Source organism: Protopterus annectens, chromosome 4.part1 (assembly GCF_019279795.1).
Source record: "Protopterus annectens isolate FY-2018-M chromosome 4.part1, PAN1.0, whole genome shotgun sequence".
In the NCBI taxonomy this organism is placed as follows: domain Eukaryota; kingdom Metazoa; phylum Chordata; order Ceratodontiformes; family Protopteridae; genus Protopterus; species Protopterus annectens.
In genome coordinates, this window is record NC_056734.1 from 771,587,340 (window position 1) to 771,601,831 (window position 14,492).

The 14,492-nt window shown below is 44.0% G+C and overlaps 1 protein-coding gene across 1 annotated transcript in view; it reads left to right on the plus strand.

Moving 5' to 3' along the window:
• The window catches only part of DHX36 (DEAH-box helicase 36), a gene marked incomplete in the record, with an annotated part of 1,900,459 nt that overhangs the window by 27,576 nt on the left and 1,858,391 nt on the right, over positions 1–14,492 (plus strand). The window contains 1 exon segment of the mRNA XM_044070516.1: positions 8,513–8,640. Within this exon segment, the coding sequence (XP_043926451.1) occupies positions 8,513–8,640 (128 nt within the window).

Consider the following 14,492-nt stretch of genomic DNA (forward strand, 5'->3'; position numbering starts at 1 on the left):
AATAGAGAATCTTCACGCTTCATCTAGCATCAGTAGTTCTCCCCTATCAAGCCAACACCCCCCCCCCCGGCCACGTTCATATTAGAACTGTTAGTGGCAGTCTTATCACCCTAGATCCTTGTGTCAGATTTTACATGAGGATTTTTTGGTGGACACTGACAGTAAGTTCAGTGCTTAGTGTAGTTTCAACCAGTGCACTTTCCCGTTTGCCTAACTAGCCTTTGCATATGTCATGTTCAGTTGCATATGTCATGTTCAGTGGTGGTTAGATTCTCCCTTGGTCCTTGCAAGGTTGCCCTTTTGTTCTGTCGTCCCCCATCACATATGCATCCCAGTTGGGGTGAAGGACTGTTTTATGTGAAAGATGGTCCAAGCCAAGTGGTCCCCCTTCACATCAGTGTCTTGGGGATCAGTGTCGGTCCTCACTTCAATGTCTTGGAGATGTCAGTCCTCCTGGTGCTGTAGGCTTTTCATTACTCTCTCCCCATAGGTGTGATCTTGATCCAGACTGACAATATGTTGGCAGTTTACATCAACAAGCAAGGGGGAACATGCTCTTACCAATGTGTTGGGAAGCCATGAGGGTTTGTCAGTGCTTTCCTATAGCGCACATCCTGGGGAAATCCATTGTATTATCTGATAAGCAGAGCAGGCCCATATTTGTCCCTCATGAGTGGTCTCTTAAATGGGGGTGGATTGAATTTTCAGCCACTGGGGCCAGCCTTGCCGATGTTCTTCATCTCACATTGCTGCAGTCCTTACATATGGGTAATCCGCTGTCCTCGGTCGGCCCGAATACCAAAGTATTAGGCTGACGTCGGTCAAGGCGCTTAAAACTGACATCAGGACGTCAGGGTACAAAAGCGCATGACCGACGTCATATCCTCAGTCTTTTTTGCCGCATGGTCCGATGCAGAAGCAGCGTTGCAAGTGCCGTTCGGCGTTCTGAAATTTTTCGAGTTCGGAGTTTCAGACCGAATCCAAGTTGGCTAAGTACCCGTAGAATATTTTGGTTTTTTCTTGCCTCAGTGTATTACCGGATGTCAGAAAAAGTGAATAATTGTATTTCTTGTGGGAAGCAGATACCGCATAGGGATTATCATTCTTTGTGCATTCCTTGTTTGGGGCCTGAGCACGACGTAGTTGGGTGTCGCTTTTGTGCTAGGTTTAATAAGCGCACTATTAAGCGAAGGTTAGATTGTGCTAGGCTGGTCTTCGGTAAGCGGTGCAATTATAATATGCCGTCGGATACTCCGCCCGCTTCCACGAAGAAGTGCAAAGACAAAGCGGTTAAACCCAGGCAAGATGAGTCGTCCGTTCCGGACGCCGGTTCTTTAGAGGCTTCAGTGGAACCGGTGGTTCCGATGGTGGCTTCTCTGGAGTCTCAGGGGGAGACTTTGATTTTGCAGGATGTGGCCTCTCACGAGGCAGGTCAGGCTGAAGGGGCTTCTCAGGTTTCTGTATTCCCCTCCCTTCCCAGGGTGGTTAGACCCTCTCCTTCTGTTTCCAAGGCTTCTTCCCGAGGCAGGCCAGGTTTAGCTTCTGTTGGTGTCAGTCCTAGTTCAGCAGGGTCTGTGCCTAAGAAGCACATGCTTAAAATGGCAGAAGATTTGATTACTCTGATTAGAGGTTCTTTGCCCCCTCCTGATAAGAGGCCTAGGGTGGAGCCAGAGTTGGAAAGTTTTGAACAGGCTTCGGATGTTTCAGAGTCTTCGGCTGAAGACTTGCAGGAGTACACTCCTTATTCTGATTCTGATGCAGAAGATTCCACTCCTTCTGCTTCTCCTCCAGAGGATTTTTCTTTTCAGAGACTCTTCATTCTATGAGGGAACATTTTAAGTGGGAAGGTCAGGACTTCTCTGATTCACGGAAAAGGCTTAGGGAATTTTTGTTTTACCTCAACATAGGCCCTTAGCTATACCCCTGTTCTGGATGTTGTGCAAGATGTATTTTCAGAGGCTTCACTTAATCCTGATTCTCTGCCTCCTGCGCCTGTTAAACCGGATAGGTATTACAGGGTGCCTGAGGCTCATAAATATCTCTATAAGAGTCCTAGGGCGGACCCAGAAACTATTAGTCAGGGACCTAAGGGTGTCAAGGCCTCTGTTGTAAAGAATCCGGTTCCTCTAGATAAAGAGGCCAGAGCTTTGGATAGATGGGGAAAGAAGGTCTATACATCTTCTACCTTAGCAATGAGGGCTTTGAATTGCCAGTTTCATATGTTGAAATATCAAAATTTTCTTCTTTCGCAATTGAAATCTAAGGTGGATGCTCTGGCAGAAGGCATTGACTGTAAAGAATTACAAGATTTGGTGCATGTCTCTGAACAGGTGGGTAAGCATTCTTTACAGTGTGGTTTTGATGCTTTGCAGGCCTCTTCTTTGCAGTCTGAAGTGTTGTTTGGTCCACCTGTGGAGTCAGTCTTGAAGAAATTGGAAGACAAGGCTAAGTCTATGCAGACTGTTAAAGATTTTTTGCAAGTTCAGCCTCCAAAGTTTAGTAGAAATTGGCCTGCTAAGGGGTGGACGTATCCTTCTTCTGATTCTCAGTCTAGGGGTAGATCTAGACGTGGTAGGGGCAGAGCTCAGAGTTCCTTCAGACCTAGAACATGGAGTTCACCTGCACAGTCTTCGAGTGAGGGCAGGGGCCAGTCCTTTCGTAAACAGGCCCAATGACCTACTTTTTCAGCTGCCATATCCTTCTTGCCTGGCAGCACCTTTGGGAGGACGGTTGGCACTCTTCAAGGAAAATTGGATTTTAATTACCCAAGACAAATGGGTATTGGATATCATACACCAAGGCTACAAGTTTTATTTCCATACCTTACCTCCTTTCAAAGGCATGCCAGACGTTCCTCCTCAGCAAAGACTAGAGGCTCACAAACAGATTTCTCTACTACTTCAAATAGGAGCTATACAACCGGTCCCTCTGCCAGAAATGGGCCTAGGATTTTATTCTCGCCTGTTTCTAGTGCCAAAGAAAGGGAACACGTGGAGACCAATTGTGGATTTATCTAATCCACAACACATATCTGGACATTCCCAAGTTCAAAATGTTGACGTTACAACAGCTTTTACCTCTGCTGGGCAAGGATCACTGGATGGTGACTCTGGATCTCAAGGAGGCTTACCTTCATGTTCCTATCAGGCCCAGTTGCAGGAAGTATCTGCGTTTTCGGGCTGGGACTTTTCATTATCAGTTCTCTGCATTGCCCTTTGGCTTATCTACTGCGCCCAGAGTATTCACAAAGGTTCTGGCTCCAGTGGTAGCTTTCTTCAGGCTAAGAGGAATACAAATCTATCCTTATTTGGACGATTGCCTGATTCTGGCTCAAGGAAAGGACGAACTTCTTCATCATTTACAGTATGTGATGGCAGTGTTAAGATGCCTAGGGTATTCTGTGAACGAAATAAAGTCCAGTCTAGTACCCTCTCAGGACATGTGCTTTCTGGGTGTGAGACTGAATACAGCATCCCAGATGGCCTTTTTGACCCCGGACAAACAAAAGAATCTTTCTCTTTACTTCCATCAATTGTCTCGTCAGTCCAGGCTGACTGCAAGGACAGTCCTTCAAGCCTTGGGGTTCATGGCATCTTGTATTCTGGTACTTCCCAATGCCAAACTGCATATGAGGAAGCTACAATGGTATCTCAAAAATGTATGGACGCAACACTGCCAAGATATGGACACTGTCATTCAGATAATACCTTGCATTCAAAAGGAATTTTTGTGGTGGGCTCAGGAATGTCACCTAAACAAGGGACTCTCTGTGACCCGACCAGAGGCGAGTCAGATTCTAACGACAGATGCCTCAGACAAAGCTTGGGGAGCTCATCTAAATGGAAAATGGGTACAAGACACATGGCCTGCCAGACTTCAACATTTACATATCAACTTGAAGGAGATGTTAGCAGTCCAATTAGCATTGATAGCTTTCAAGGATTTACTTCTTCCAGGGCAGGTGTTGATTCAAACAGACCACACAACTGTCATGTGGTACATCAACAAGCAAGGGGGGACACATTCTTACCCTCTATGCAGACAAGCAATGATTTTGTGGGAGACTGCTCTCAGTTTACAGCTAAATCTTCAGGCAAGGTTTCTGCCAGGAACACAGAACTCCTTAGCAGATGTGTTGAGCAGACAAATTATGGATCACCACGAGTGGAAATTGGATCCTCATGTATTTCAAAAATTGACAGTGTTATGGGGAACTCCAGACATAGATCTGTTCGCTTCTCCACTAAATTACCAGCTGCCAAAGTTTTGCACAAAAAGGTTTCATCCCACAGCTTGGAAAGTGGATGCTCTCTCTTTCAATTGGAGCAATCTTCACGTGTATGCCTTTCCACCACTGCCTCTCCTCCCAAAGGTACTCCTGAAGGTCAGACAGGACAAGCCAACCATGATTTTAATAGCTCCGGATTGGCCTCGACAGCACTGGTATCCATTACTGAGAAGTCTGGTACGGGAGCCTCCATGGCCTTTGCCTTCGATTCCACACCTGCTATCTCAGGAGAACAGTCATTTACTCAATGTCAAACTTCACTCTCTGCATCTAACAGCCTGGCATATTCTGTTTTAAACCCTGGAGGGTCTCAGCTTCCACAACAAGTTTTGAATGTTATTTTGGAGGCCAGAAGGCCTAGTACAAGGAAAGTCTACGCAGATAAATGGAGGAGATTTTTGATTTGGAGTACAGCAAAGGACTTTGATGTTTCTAAACCTAATTTAAGTGTTGCTCTTCAATACCTTACTGAATTATTGGACAAAGGTTTGTCCTTCTCCTCTATAAAGGTTCATGCTGCAGCAATTTCTGCTCACTATGACTGTGACCCACCTTTATTTTCTCATCCTTTGTTTAAGCAATTCCTTAGAGGGGCAAAGAATATAAGACCCCCACGTAGAGCTCCTACTCCTGCTTGGGATCTCAATTTTGTGTTGGATAAACTCACTCTACAACCTTTTGAGCCTGCAGCGACTGCAGAGTTGAAATATTTATCATGGAAGACTGCTTTTTTGTTGGCCATTACCTCTGCGAGAAGGGTTTCTGAATTACAGGCCCTTATGGCGGTTGAGCCTTTCTTAATTTTCCACAAGGATAGGGTGTCTTTGTACTAACCCTTCCTTTATGCCTAAAGTGGTTTCTAGTGTGGCTTTAAACCAAACTATTCATTTGCCTACTTTTTATGCAAACCCCCAAAATAAAGGGGAGAAGATTTTGCACACTTTGGATATACACAGACAGTTGCGATATTATTTGAGCAGAACTAAAGGGTTCAGGCAGTCTCAGCAGTTGTTTGTTTCATTTGCTTTGGGTTCTCAGGGCAAACCTGTTTCAAAACAAACTATTTCTAAGTGGATTGGTTTTGTATTGCTTTCTGTTATTCCCATCATGGTAAGGAGATTCCAGCTGGGATTAGGCCTCATTCCACTAGGGCTACTGCCACTTCTACAGCTTTTTAAGGGGTGGCTACTAAAGATATTTTGGAGGCAGCTACTTGGAGTTCAGTGCATACTTTCTCTAAGCATTACCACCTTCCACTTTACTCTAAATCTAGGGCTGGATTTGCCACTGCAATTTTACAGGGCATTTTGGCAGCTCCTAATGCTTTATAGTTTTGCCATCCTCCCTTACCTCTGCTTTGGGATTCTACCCATATGTAAGGACTGCAGCAATGTGAGATGAAGAACATAGTACAGTTTTGTACCTACCATAAATGTAGATGTTCGAAGATCCACATTGCTGCAGTCCAATTTACCCTCCCTCCTTCCCCTCTGTAGTTGGAGGTGGTTGTGTGGTTTGGGTTGTAAATATTGTAAATAGGGTTAGTGCAGGGGTGGTTGGTTGATTTTTGCTGTCTTTTGGCTTTGGCCTTTCTTTTTAGGGCCTTCTGACATCTGGGGCAAGAAAAGACTGAGGATATGACGTCGGTCATGCGCTTTTGTACCCTGACGTCCTGATGTCAGTTTTAAGCGCCTTGACCGACGTCAGCCTAATACTTTGGTATTCGGGCCGACCGAGGACAGCAGATTACCCATATGTAAGGACTGCAGCAATGTGGATCTTCGAACATCTACATTTATGGTAGGTACAAAACTGTACTTTTCCTATTTTTCACTTCCTCTAACATCATGTATCAGCTGTGAGGGATGATCTTGTCCACAATTGCCCCCTGGGTCTTCTGGATGCATATCTTCCTAGTCCTCTCGCACAAGAGTTTTTTGCAAAAAGCAGTGTGGAGCTAGGAAAAAGTAATCCTCATTGCCCCCTTTTGGCCTTGACACAAATTGTTTTCCTATGTTTGGCCTTGTTAAGTCCAGCTTGGATGCTGGATCCTTTTCGAGCACTCCCCATGAGGACATAATAGCCCTGAAGTTAATTGTATGGTTTCTCCAATTCCAGTGGTGGGTCAGGTAGTCAAAGCTTTTATTCCAGTTTGTGTTTATCCTGATATACTCCCACAAACCTCTCTACTAGGTATGTTAAACCGTATGGGAAAAGATTCTATATATGGGTATCTAGCAAGGATGTAAATACTTTTTTTGGGCTCTCCCTCTGTTTTTTTAAGCTGGTCTTTCTACTTCATTAAGGTTCAAATGGCTGCAATTTCAAATTTTCATGTGAGGGGAAGGGAAACAGACTCCAATTGCTTCCTTGAAGTTATGTAAAGCCTTGCTAAGGGGTACATTTTTTCATTTGTTCTCCCTCAAGATATCCTTTAACACTTTGGGATATTGCCATTCTTCATGGCATTGACAAGATCCCTTATTTGAGCCTGTTGCTGCTGTTTACTTGAAATACCTTTCTTGGCAGACTCTCTCTGGTGACTAAGATAAATGTGCTCAAAGCCCTTTCCAGCAAACCAGCTTACTTGATTTTTCATAAAGACAGGGCATCGCTTTTTTGGACTAACCCTACCTTTTTTCCCCCAAGGTGGCTTCAGAATTTGCTTTGAATTGAATCATTAACCTTCTGTTTTTCTTCCCACAGTTTTCCAATAAAGGGGAATACATTTCATGTCTGATGTACATTTGAAAACTGACATTCTTTTTGCACCGTACCAAAGCTATTAGAAAGATCAACTTTTTGTATCCTTTTCAGTCACATTGGGAAAAGGGGTGTCAAAAGAGAATCTCATCCAGATTGCTATATGAATGCATTTCATCTGTGTGTATATAAGGAATACGGTATAACATTGCCTGGTACTCCCAAGGCTTACTGTACCAGGGTAGTTGCTACTTCTACAGCCTACTTTTAAAGGGTACCTATTGCTATCTGCACAGCAGCTTCTTGGTTCAATATGCATACATTTTGTATTCCATTAGAAGCTAGATTTGGATTCTAGGTTGCTAGCTTACTTTGGTTCAACCATCCTTCAAATTATCCTTTTATGAGACCTCCCAAGGTTTTTGTAGCTGGGGACTCTGTCCCATCAATTGAGCACTGGAGGAAGAGACAGCATTGCATATGAAAATTATGTAGTTAGTATGTCAGCAAATGCGTGTTGTCCCTTCTGTCCTCAGCCTTCCTTAACTCCATCCCCCTAACAAATTGTCACTAACTCCAGGGTTGCACAAACTTGAAGGGGCGATAAGTAATGGTCAGTTAAAACTAATTAAGACCATTGAATAATTGGACAGACTGGAACTGCAATGAAAAACACCTGTGGTTCAGCATGCAATAAAATGGCCTGTAGTGATAACTCTACCACATGCACATAAATAAAATGTTTCTGTAGTTGGAAGGCAAACTCTGTCTGAGGCATTCCCGATATGGAGTGGATTGTGCATAACAGAAGGAGCCCAAGCCCCAAGGATCTGATGTTTGATTTGTTCAGATCAGAAGTCCCATCAGTTGAGGTGGCCAGTGATAACTCGGATCTGTCAGTATAGCAAATGTATAACTTTCATTTTGCCAATATTTGTGCAGATATTACTTCATTCTCTTTGAACACTAAGTGATACAGCATAAATCAGTCCACATTTTTTCAGGTGAGAGTATCCTTTAGGATCTCTGTTAACAAGGGTATAATGCTCTAGGTTCCACCTATTGGGAAGAGATTGAGAATTCTGTCAAAGCAGTTTGAGTGGATGAACCCACTTCTTTCATATATTAAAATTAGATCCTTAAACATGTAAAATAGATGTGTAGCAGTAGGGCTATCAGTTGTAACCTGGCTCTGCTTCACCTGTCATTTTATTATGTGGCTAGCTAAGATCTAGAGAGGGCAAATTGCTCAGTGGTGGTGTTGCATGTGTGAAGGTACAGAACAACCTGGGGAAGTTTGGAGTGTCAAGTGGTCTTAATGGCTGTGACCTTAGTCCTGTCTGATACAGAGGATGGCTCCACAAACATTTTTCTGTGTGGTTCAAGGATTTTCCGTGCATAGTCATTTTAATGCTTTAAGGCTCTTAAGGCTCTTAATCAGTTGCAGAAAATGGTATATGTTGAGTAAATGAATAAATCTGATTTCATGAAATTAACGCAGGTTTGTTTGTTTTTATTTAGAGAGCTGTTGTACGCATGGATGAATCTAGAGAACAGCATATTAAACAACTTTTGAGCTCAGTCCAGACCAGAGAAACTGATGCAGAACAATGTAGATCTGTACCAAGAATATCCAGAGAACAGCCTAGGTAATGTTCCTATTTTGAAACTTTTTTTTTTTGCCTTCTGAAGAACAGTTGTGGAGTAATATCTTGTGGTCTAGTAGTATACCGCTGACTTAGTGTAGACTTGTTTTTCATATCCTGCACTTTAGTGACTTCTGTGTTGTGTGATTTGTATGCAGTAATTGAGTTGTGGATAAGCTGTATGGTTACTTCTGTTCTGACAGGGCGGCAGTGCCTGGCCTTCTGGATATAGTGTTGGATTATATTATATAACTTCAGCGTGATTTGATGATTATGGCCCCACATGCTTCTGGGCAGGGGAGTATGAAATCTTTGATTCCACCCCGCCATACATACACACATTTGGAGGGGTGGCCTGGAAAGAGAGCTCTTTGAAGCTTGCTGTGAATACAGTAGTGGCAAAAATAAAAGTAATAGTTACAGAAAATGGTTGATAGAATATGTAAAGCACTGAGTGGGTGGGCAGCCATGACAAATTTTTGTATGGCTATCCATACACTGTAATCCTCAAAAAAATGTGTTTATTTTGCATTTCAAAACCGTTTGACATTGCATACACATTTTGATAGAATCATTTTTTTGTGTGTGATTTTTCTCCATTCATTCATTCATTCATTCATTCACATTCTTATAACACCTTTGTTCTGTTTTGGGCTTGTGAAGGCAACTGCTTTGAGCCCTGGCTGTGTGGGCATAAGGCACGGAAGCTGTCTTTGGGACATGGGTCCATCGCAATATGTGTACATGCATGCACTGCTGTATACACATTCCCTTTTGGTAACCATTTCAAATGCTGGGACCTGCTAGGGCAAGTCCCGAAATGTGGTGATTGAATGGTCGAAAGGTCTGACTTGTATATACCAAGTCAGAGATTCCATTTCTTTGAGTATTCCCTTTTTCTCCAAGGTATGGCATTCTCCGAGTTTGTATATGTACAAAATCTGGGAGTGCATGGGGGGGCTTGCCCCCCCCCCCCAAATAAATTTTAAGGAGAAAAGTAAGAGTCGCTGTTCTCCATTGGGTTCAGTCTCATTTGTCACTTAGCATTTTGAGTGCCAGGATTTCTGTAGGAAGCCTTCTCTTTCTCAACCTTTTCATTCCTAAACCATGGTCAAAACCATATAGCAAAGGACAGTAGGCTGTAAATCAGGGGCACATTCTGTTTATTGATATTGTTTACTTTGAGAACTATTGGAATAACATTTGTATAACTGGGTAAATGAACCATTGTGTTGGGCACTTCCCCAGTCTAGGTTATGATACAGTAGTATTTATTTTAACCAATTCTGTTTGCTATCTAAACTCTCCTTGTTTAATTCTCCCACCCTGATCAGTTATACTCTTCTACATTCCTCCATCTGTATTGAATGGGTGACCTCCTTAATAATTTAGGATTAAAATTACAGTTAAATAGTTTATCCACGCATTTACTTTTTGTTTGTTTTTTTTTTATGTCAATTGTCTTGTTCGATTTTTAACATATGATGTTATGTTGTCCCATCTCGCCTTCATTCTTGCTGGTTGGGTTTGGAGCCGATCCTCTGCTCCGACTCTGCTGATGTACTATAGCTTGAGAGCTTTTACTGGCTCGAGGCTACCCCTTATCACATCATGCCTAGCAGCAGCTACCCAGATCTCATTTGCCGCTTGGTGCGTCGTGATTGCTACTGGCTCAGGGTAAGCACTTTGTGTTTTTTTTCTAGTTATTGCTACTTTTTCTAATATGTAGTAGTTATATTGACTCGTTAGTGTGTATCATCCCCCATCCGTTAGTCCAACGACCCCTTTCTCTACTTGTGTTTTTTGGTATGTTTTTTTTCTCTTCAGGCCTTGCTTTCTCCTTAGAGCCCATTTAAATTAGAGGGTTCTTCCCTTTCTTCACCTTTTTCTGGGATTGCAGTTTAAGTTAGAGGCTCTCCCATTGGGGGAGTCGCCGTTTAAGTTAGAGGCTCTCCCCCTTCCTCCTCCTTCCCTTAAAAAAAAAAAAAAAAAAAAATGAATAAATAATAATGTAATAAGGTTCTTCCTTTTTTGTTGTCAGCCTGTTTGCTATTACTTGTTGTAGAGCTGTTGGTGATAGTTTTCTGTTTTTCTCTGTGAAATTTAGTGTTTACTATGTCTAAAGAGTCAAAATCCTCTGGGTTTAAAAAATGTGACTCGTGTTGCCAGAAAATGTCCCTTACGGACGGGCACATGAGTTGCGTTTATTGTTTAGGCTGTTCACCTGTAGGACTCTTGCTTGATCTGTCACGCTTTCAGTTTCAGAGTCCTGCAGGAGAGAAAATATAAGCTTATTTTACGTGGCCTCCTGAAGAACCCTCAAGATTCCTCGTCTCAGGGTCCTCAGCCAGCCAAAGTGTCCGAGAAACACTCCAAGCCATCGGTTCCGAGTTAGGAACAGACAACAATTTTAATATATGTACAGAATTTTAGATTTATCTATTTAATTAATATTTACATTTTGCAACATATTTATTTAAATAGTATATTAGGATTTATTGTATCCCTTGGTGCAATTACAATTATATAATGTTAGTACATATTTGGTAGGATAATTGTGCTAGGACTTTAAGAATTAATTAGGTCAGGTGATTAACTGTTCTTATTTAAAGGGAATTTGGTTGTTAGAGTTTGGATTCTGTTGAAGTTGTGTTACAGTCTTATGAAAGCGCTCAATCCTGTTTTTATTAAAGTTTTCTAGAAGGATTTTTCTGTGGCTTTTTTGCCAAAGGAATTGTATTTCGTTTGGTTATTGGTTTGCTGTCGTCTTCTCCCTCAGTGCCTGTGCCTGCCTTTGTCCCTCTTCCTGCCAAGCATAGGGGAATGCCCTTGTCCCTCCTCCTGCCAAGCATAGGGGAACCTCTGCCCCAGGATGCCCCATTGGGTGACCCCACTTCTTCCGAAACCTCCCCTAAACATTTGGAGGAGGTCCCTTGGAATACAGACTTGGATGAGTCGGAAGGGTCCACACAGTCCCCCTCTGAGGATGTCTCCTTTTCAGACATCTTGGAAATCCTTAGACAGAGGGGTGGTTGGAAGTACTTAGCCCCTTCTGAGGATGAGTCTGTCTACCTGGACGCATTTGGTTCCCGACCCTCCACCTCTTGGGTGTCTCCACCTTTCGACCCACTTTTGTCTGTAGTGAGTCAAAAGGCATGGAGCGCTTCAGAGACCATGGAACCAGTTCTGAGGAGACCTAACAAATTGTATTACAGCTCCAGAAGAGAAGTCCTTCCTGTCCATAGGGGTCCCTGTTGATGCCATGGTGGTGGCAGCAGCCACTAAGAAGGAACTTGCGGAAACTTCATCTGTCCATCCGTTGAACAGTCTCGTATGATGGACAGGTATGGGAAGTGTATATTTTCTTCAGCAACCTTTACTCTCTGGTCGCTGAATTACTTGTCACACTTCACACGACTTCAGAGGGATCTCTTGAAGGAGCTAGGAGATACCCTGCAAGATCCTACAGCTGAGGGAGTTGCGAACAGGACAACTTCCCAGCTTGCGACCTTGACCTCTGTGGTTAACTCCTCCATGAGGCTCATTTCTTGTGCAGCAGATGGAGCGAGTAGGGCAGCAGGTACCAGAGTAGCTTTACGCAGACACTCCTGGATGCGCCTTTGTCAATTTGCGGATCCCTTTAAGTCTTCATTTACCAACACCCCCTTTGATGGCTCATCCTTGTTCAGGCCTCAGGTAAAAGAGACTCACCAGGTGTGAACAGGATGGCAAGACTCTTTATGCCGTTGGAGTCCTTTTTTCCACTCCATCTAGACCCTATCTTAAAGGTCAGAAGAGTGGAAAAATGTGGTTCCAAAAATCCCAGGGATCTTCGCCTGACACGTGGTGATTTTTTTTCCCTCAGGGGCAGAGGGGGAAACAACAATTGATGCTGCCCTCGTGGCAGAGGGGGTCTGCAACAGCAGGGCGACATACACTTTCTCTGCTAGGCCCTTCCAGCACTCCTGAAGGGAGGCCCAGCTGTCCACCTCTGGAGGCAGTCGAGGCAGTCTGGGGCAGAGTATCCCTGTACCTAGCAACCTGGCAATCTATCACGAGAGAAACGTGTACTGTTGAAAATATCCAGGGGTTACAAAATTCCCTTTTCTCAGTTCCCCTCAGACAAAACGTTCTATCCCAGATGTTCCACCCAGTCTTCGGGATCATGCAATCGTAGAGGTTCAAAGATTGCTAGAAAAAAGAGCCATCTGGGATGTCCCTGCAGACCAAATTGGATCTGGAACTTACTCAAGGTTCTTTTTAGTTCCAAAAATGACAGGGGACTAGAGACCAATCTTGGATCTCAGCACAGACCAAATTGGATCCGGAACTAAGGTTCTTTTTAGTTCCAAAAATTCTTTTTAGTTCCAAAAATGACAGAGGACTGGAGACCAATTGGTAAAAAAGACAAAGTTCCAGATGGTGACACTGCAGTCCATTCTTCCCTTCTTGGGTCAGGACAATTGGATGTGCTCCATAGATCTCCAGGATGCGTACTACCATATAAAAATGGACAGGCAATCCAGGAGATTCCTACGCTTACGCTTTCGGCTGGGAGCCAGTCATTATCAGTTCAGAGCCCTGCCCTTTGGTCTCTCCAGAGCCCTCGGGGTGTTCACCAAGTGTATGGTGGTGGTCACGGCTCACCTAAGGCTTCTAGGATTCCAGGTTCCATATCTAGACGACTGGCTCCTTACTGCTACCACCGAGCATCAACTGATCAAAGCACAATCCAAACTTGTTCCCAGTTAGGCATCACCATAAACTACGAAAAATCTGCCTTGTTGCCTTGTCAGTCTATTACCTTTTATAGGGGCAGACTTCGATACAAGACACATGATAGCAAAACTGCCTCAAGACAGGGTGTCAACAAGTTTCCTTTCTTATAAAGAAGACGAGAGTTCAGGCAAGACAAGTCTTACAAGTACTGGGCTCAATGGCTGCAGCTGTTACGCTAGTTCCTTTAGGATGCTTCCACATGCGGGTTCTACAGCGGCTTTTCGCTCAGTCGTCTTTCCAAGATTTGCCAATGATCTTGATCACATAATCTTGCAAAAAGGACCTACTATGGTGGCTTGTCTCCCCCCAGGTGACTCTGGGCAGACCCTTTCTAGACCCGCTTACGGTAGCCACAGTGACCACAGGAGCTTCCCAGATAGGGTGGGGGGGGGGCATTATCTGGGACGGACTGTCCAAGGAACGTGGCAACCTCACGAGTACCATTTGCACATCAGTGTTCTAGAGATGAGAGCGGTGCTTCTGGCACTGCGAGCACATCAAGACTCTCTACCTACCGGGACCATTGCAGTCCAGACAGACTGTCACTGGTATGGTACATCAACAAGCAGGGCAGAACCAGATCTTACCCCTTGTGTTGGGAGGCACTTCAAGTATGGCAATGGGCGATGTCTTCCCAATGTTTTCTGATTGCGATGCACATTCCCGGAAAATCCAACATGATAGCGGACAGGCTCAGTGGGGCTATCCTCATGCCTCACAAGCGGTCCCTGAAGCAAGAAGGTGCAGACTTGATTTTCTGCAAATGGGGCCAGCCATGCTGCGATCTTTTTGCCACTCCCCTAAACAACAAATGCAGCAGCTACTTCGCCCTAGTCCCCCACTGGGACAGTCACCCAGGGATGCACTTGTTCACGATTGGCCTCCGGGACTACTATATGCTTTTCCGCCTTTCCCCCTCATTCCAGAGGTACTTCAGAAAACAAAATCATTGGGTTGCAAACTCATCCTCATTGCTCCTTACTGGCCTTGTCAGATATGGTTTCCATTTCTTCGCCATCACCTTCAACTGGAGACTTGGATACTGGACCCTGTTCCAGACCTCCTGACGCATCAGT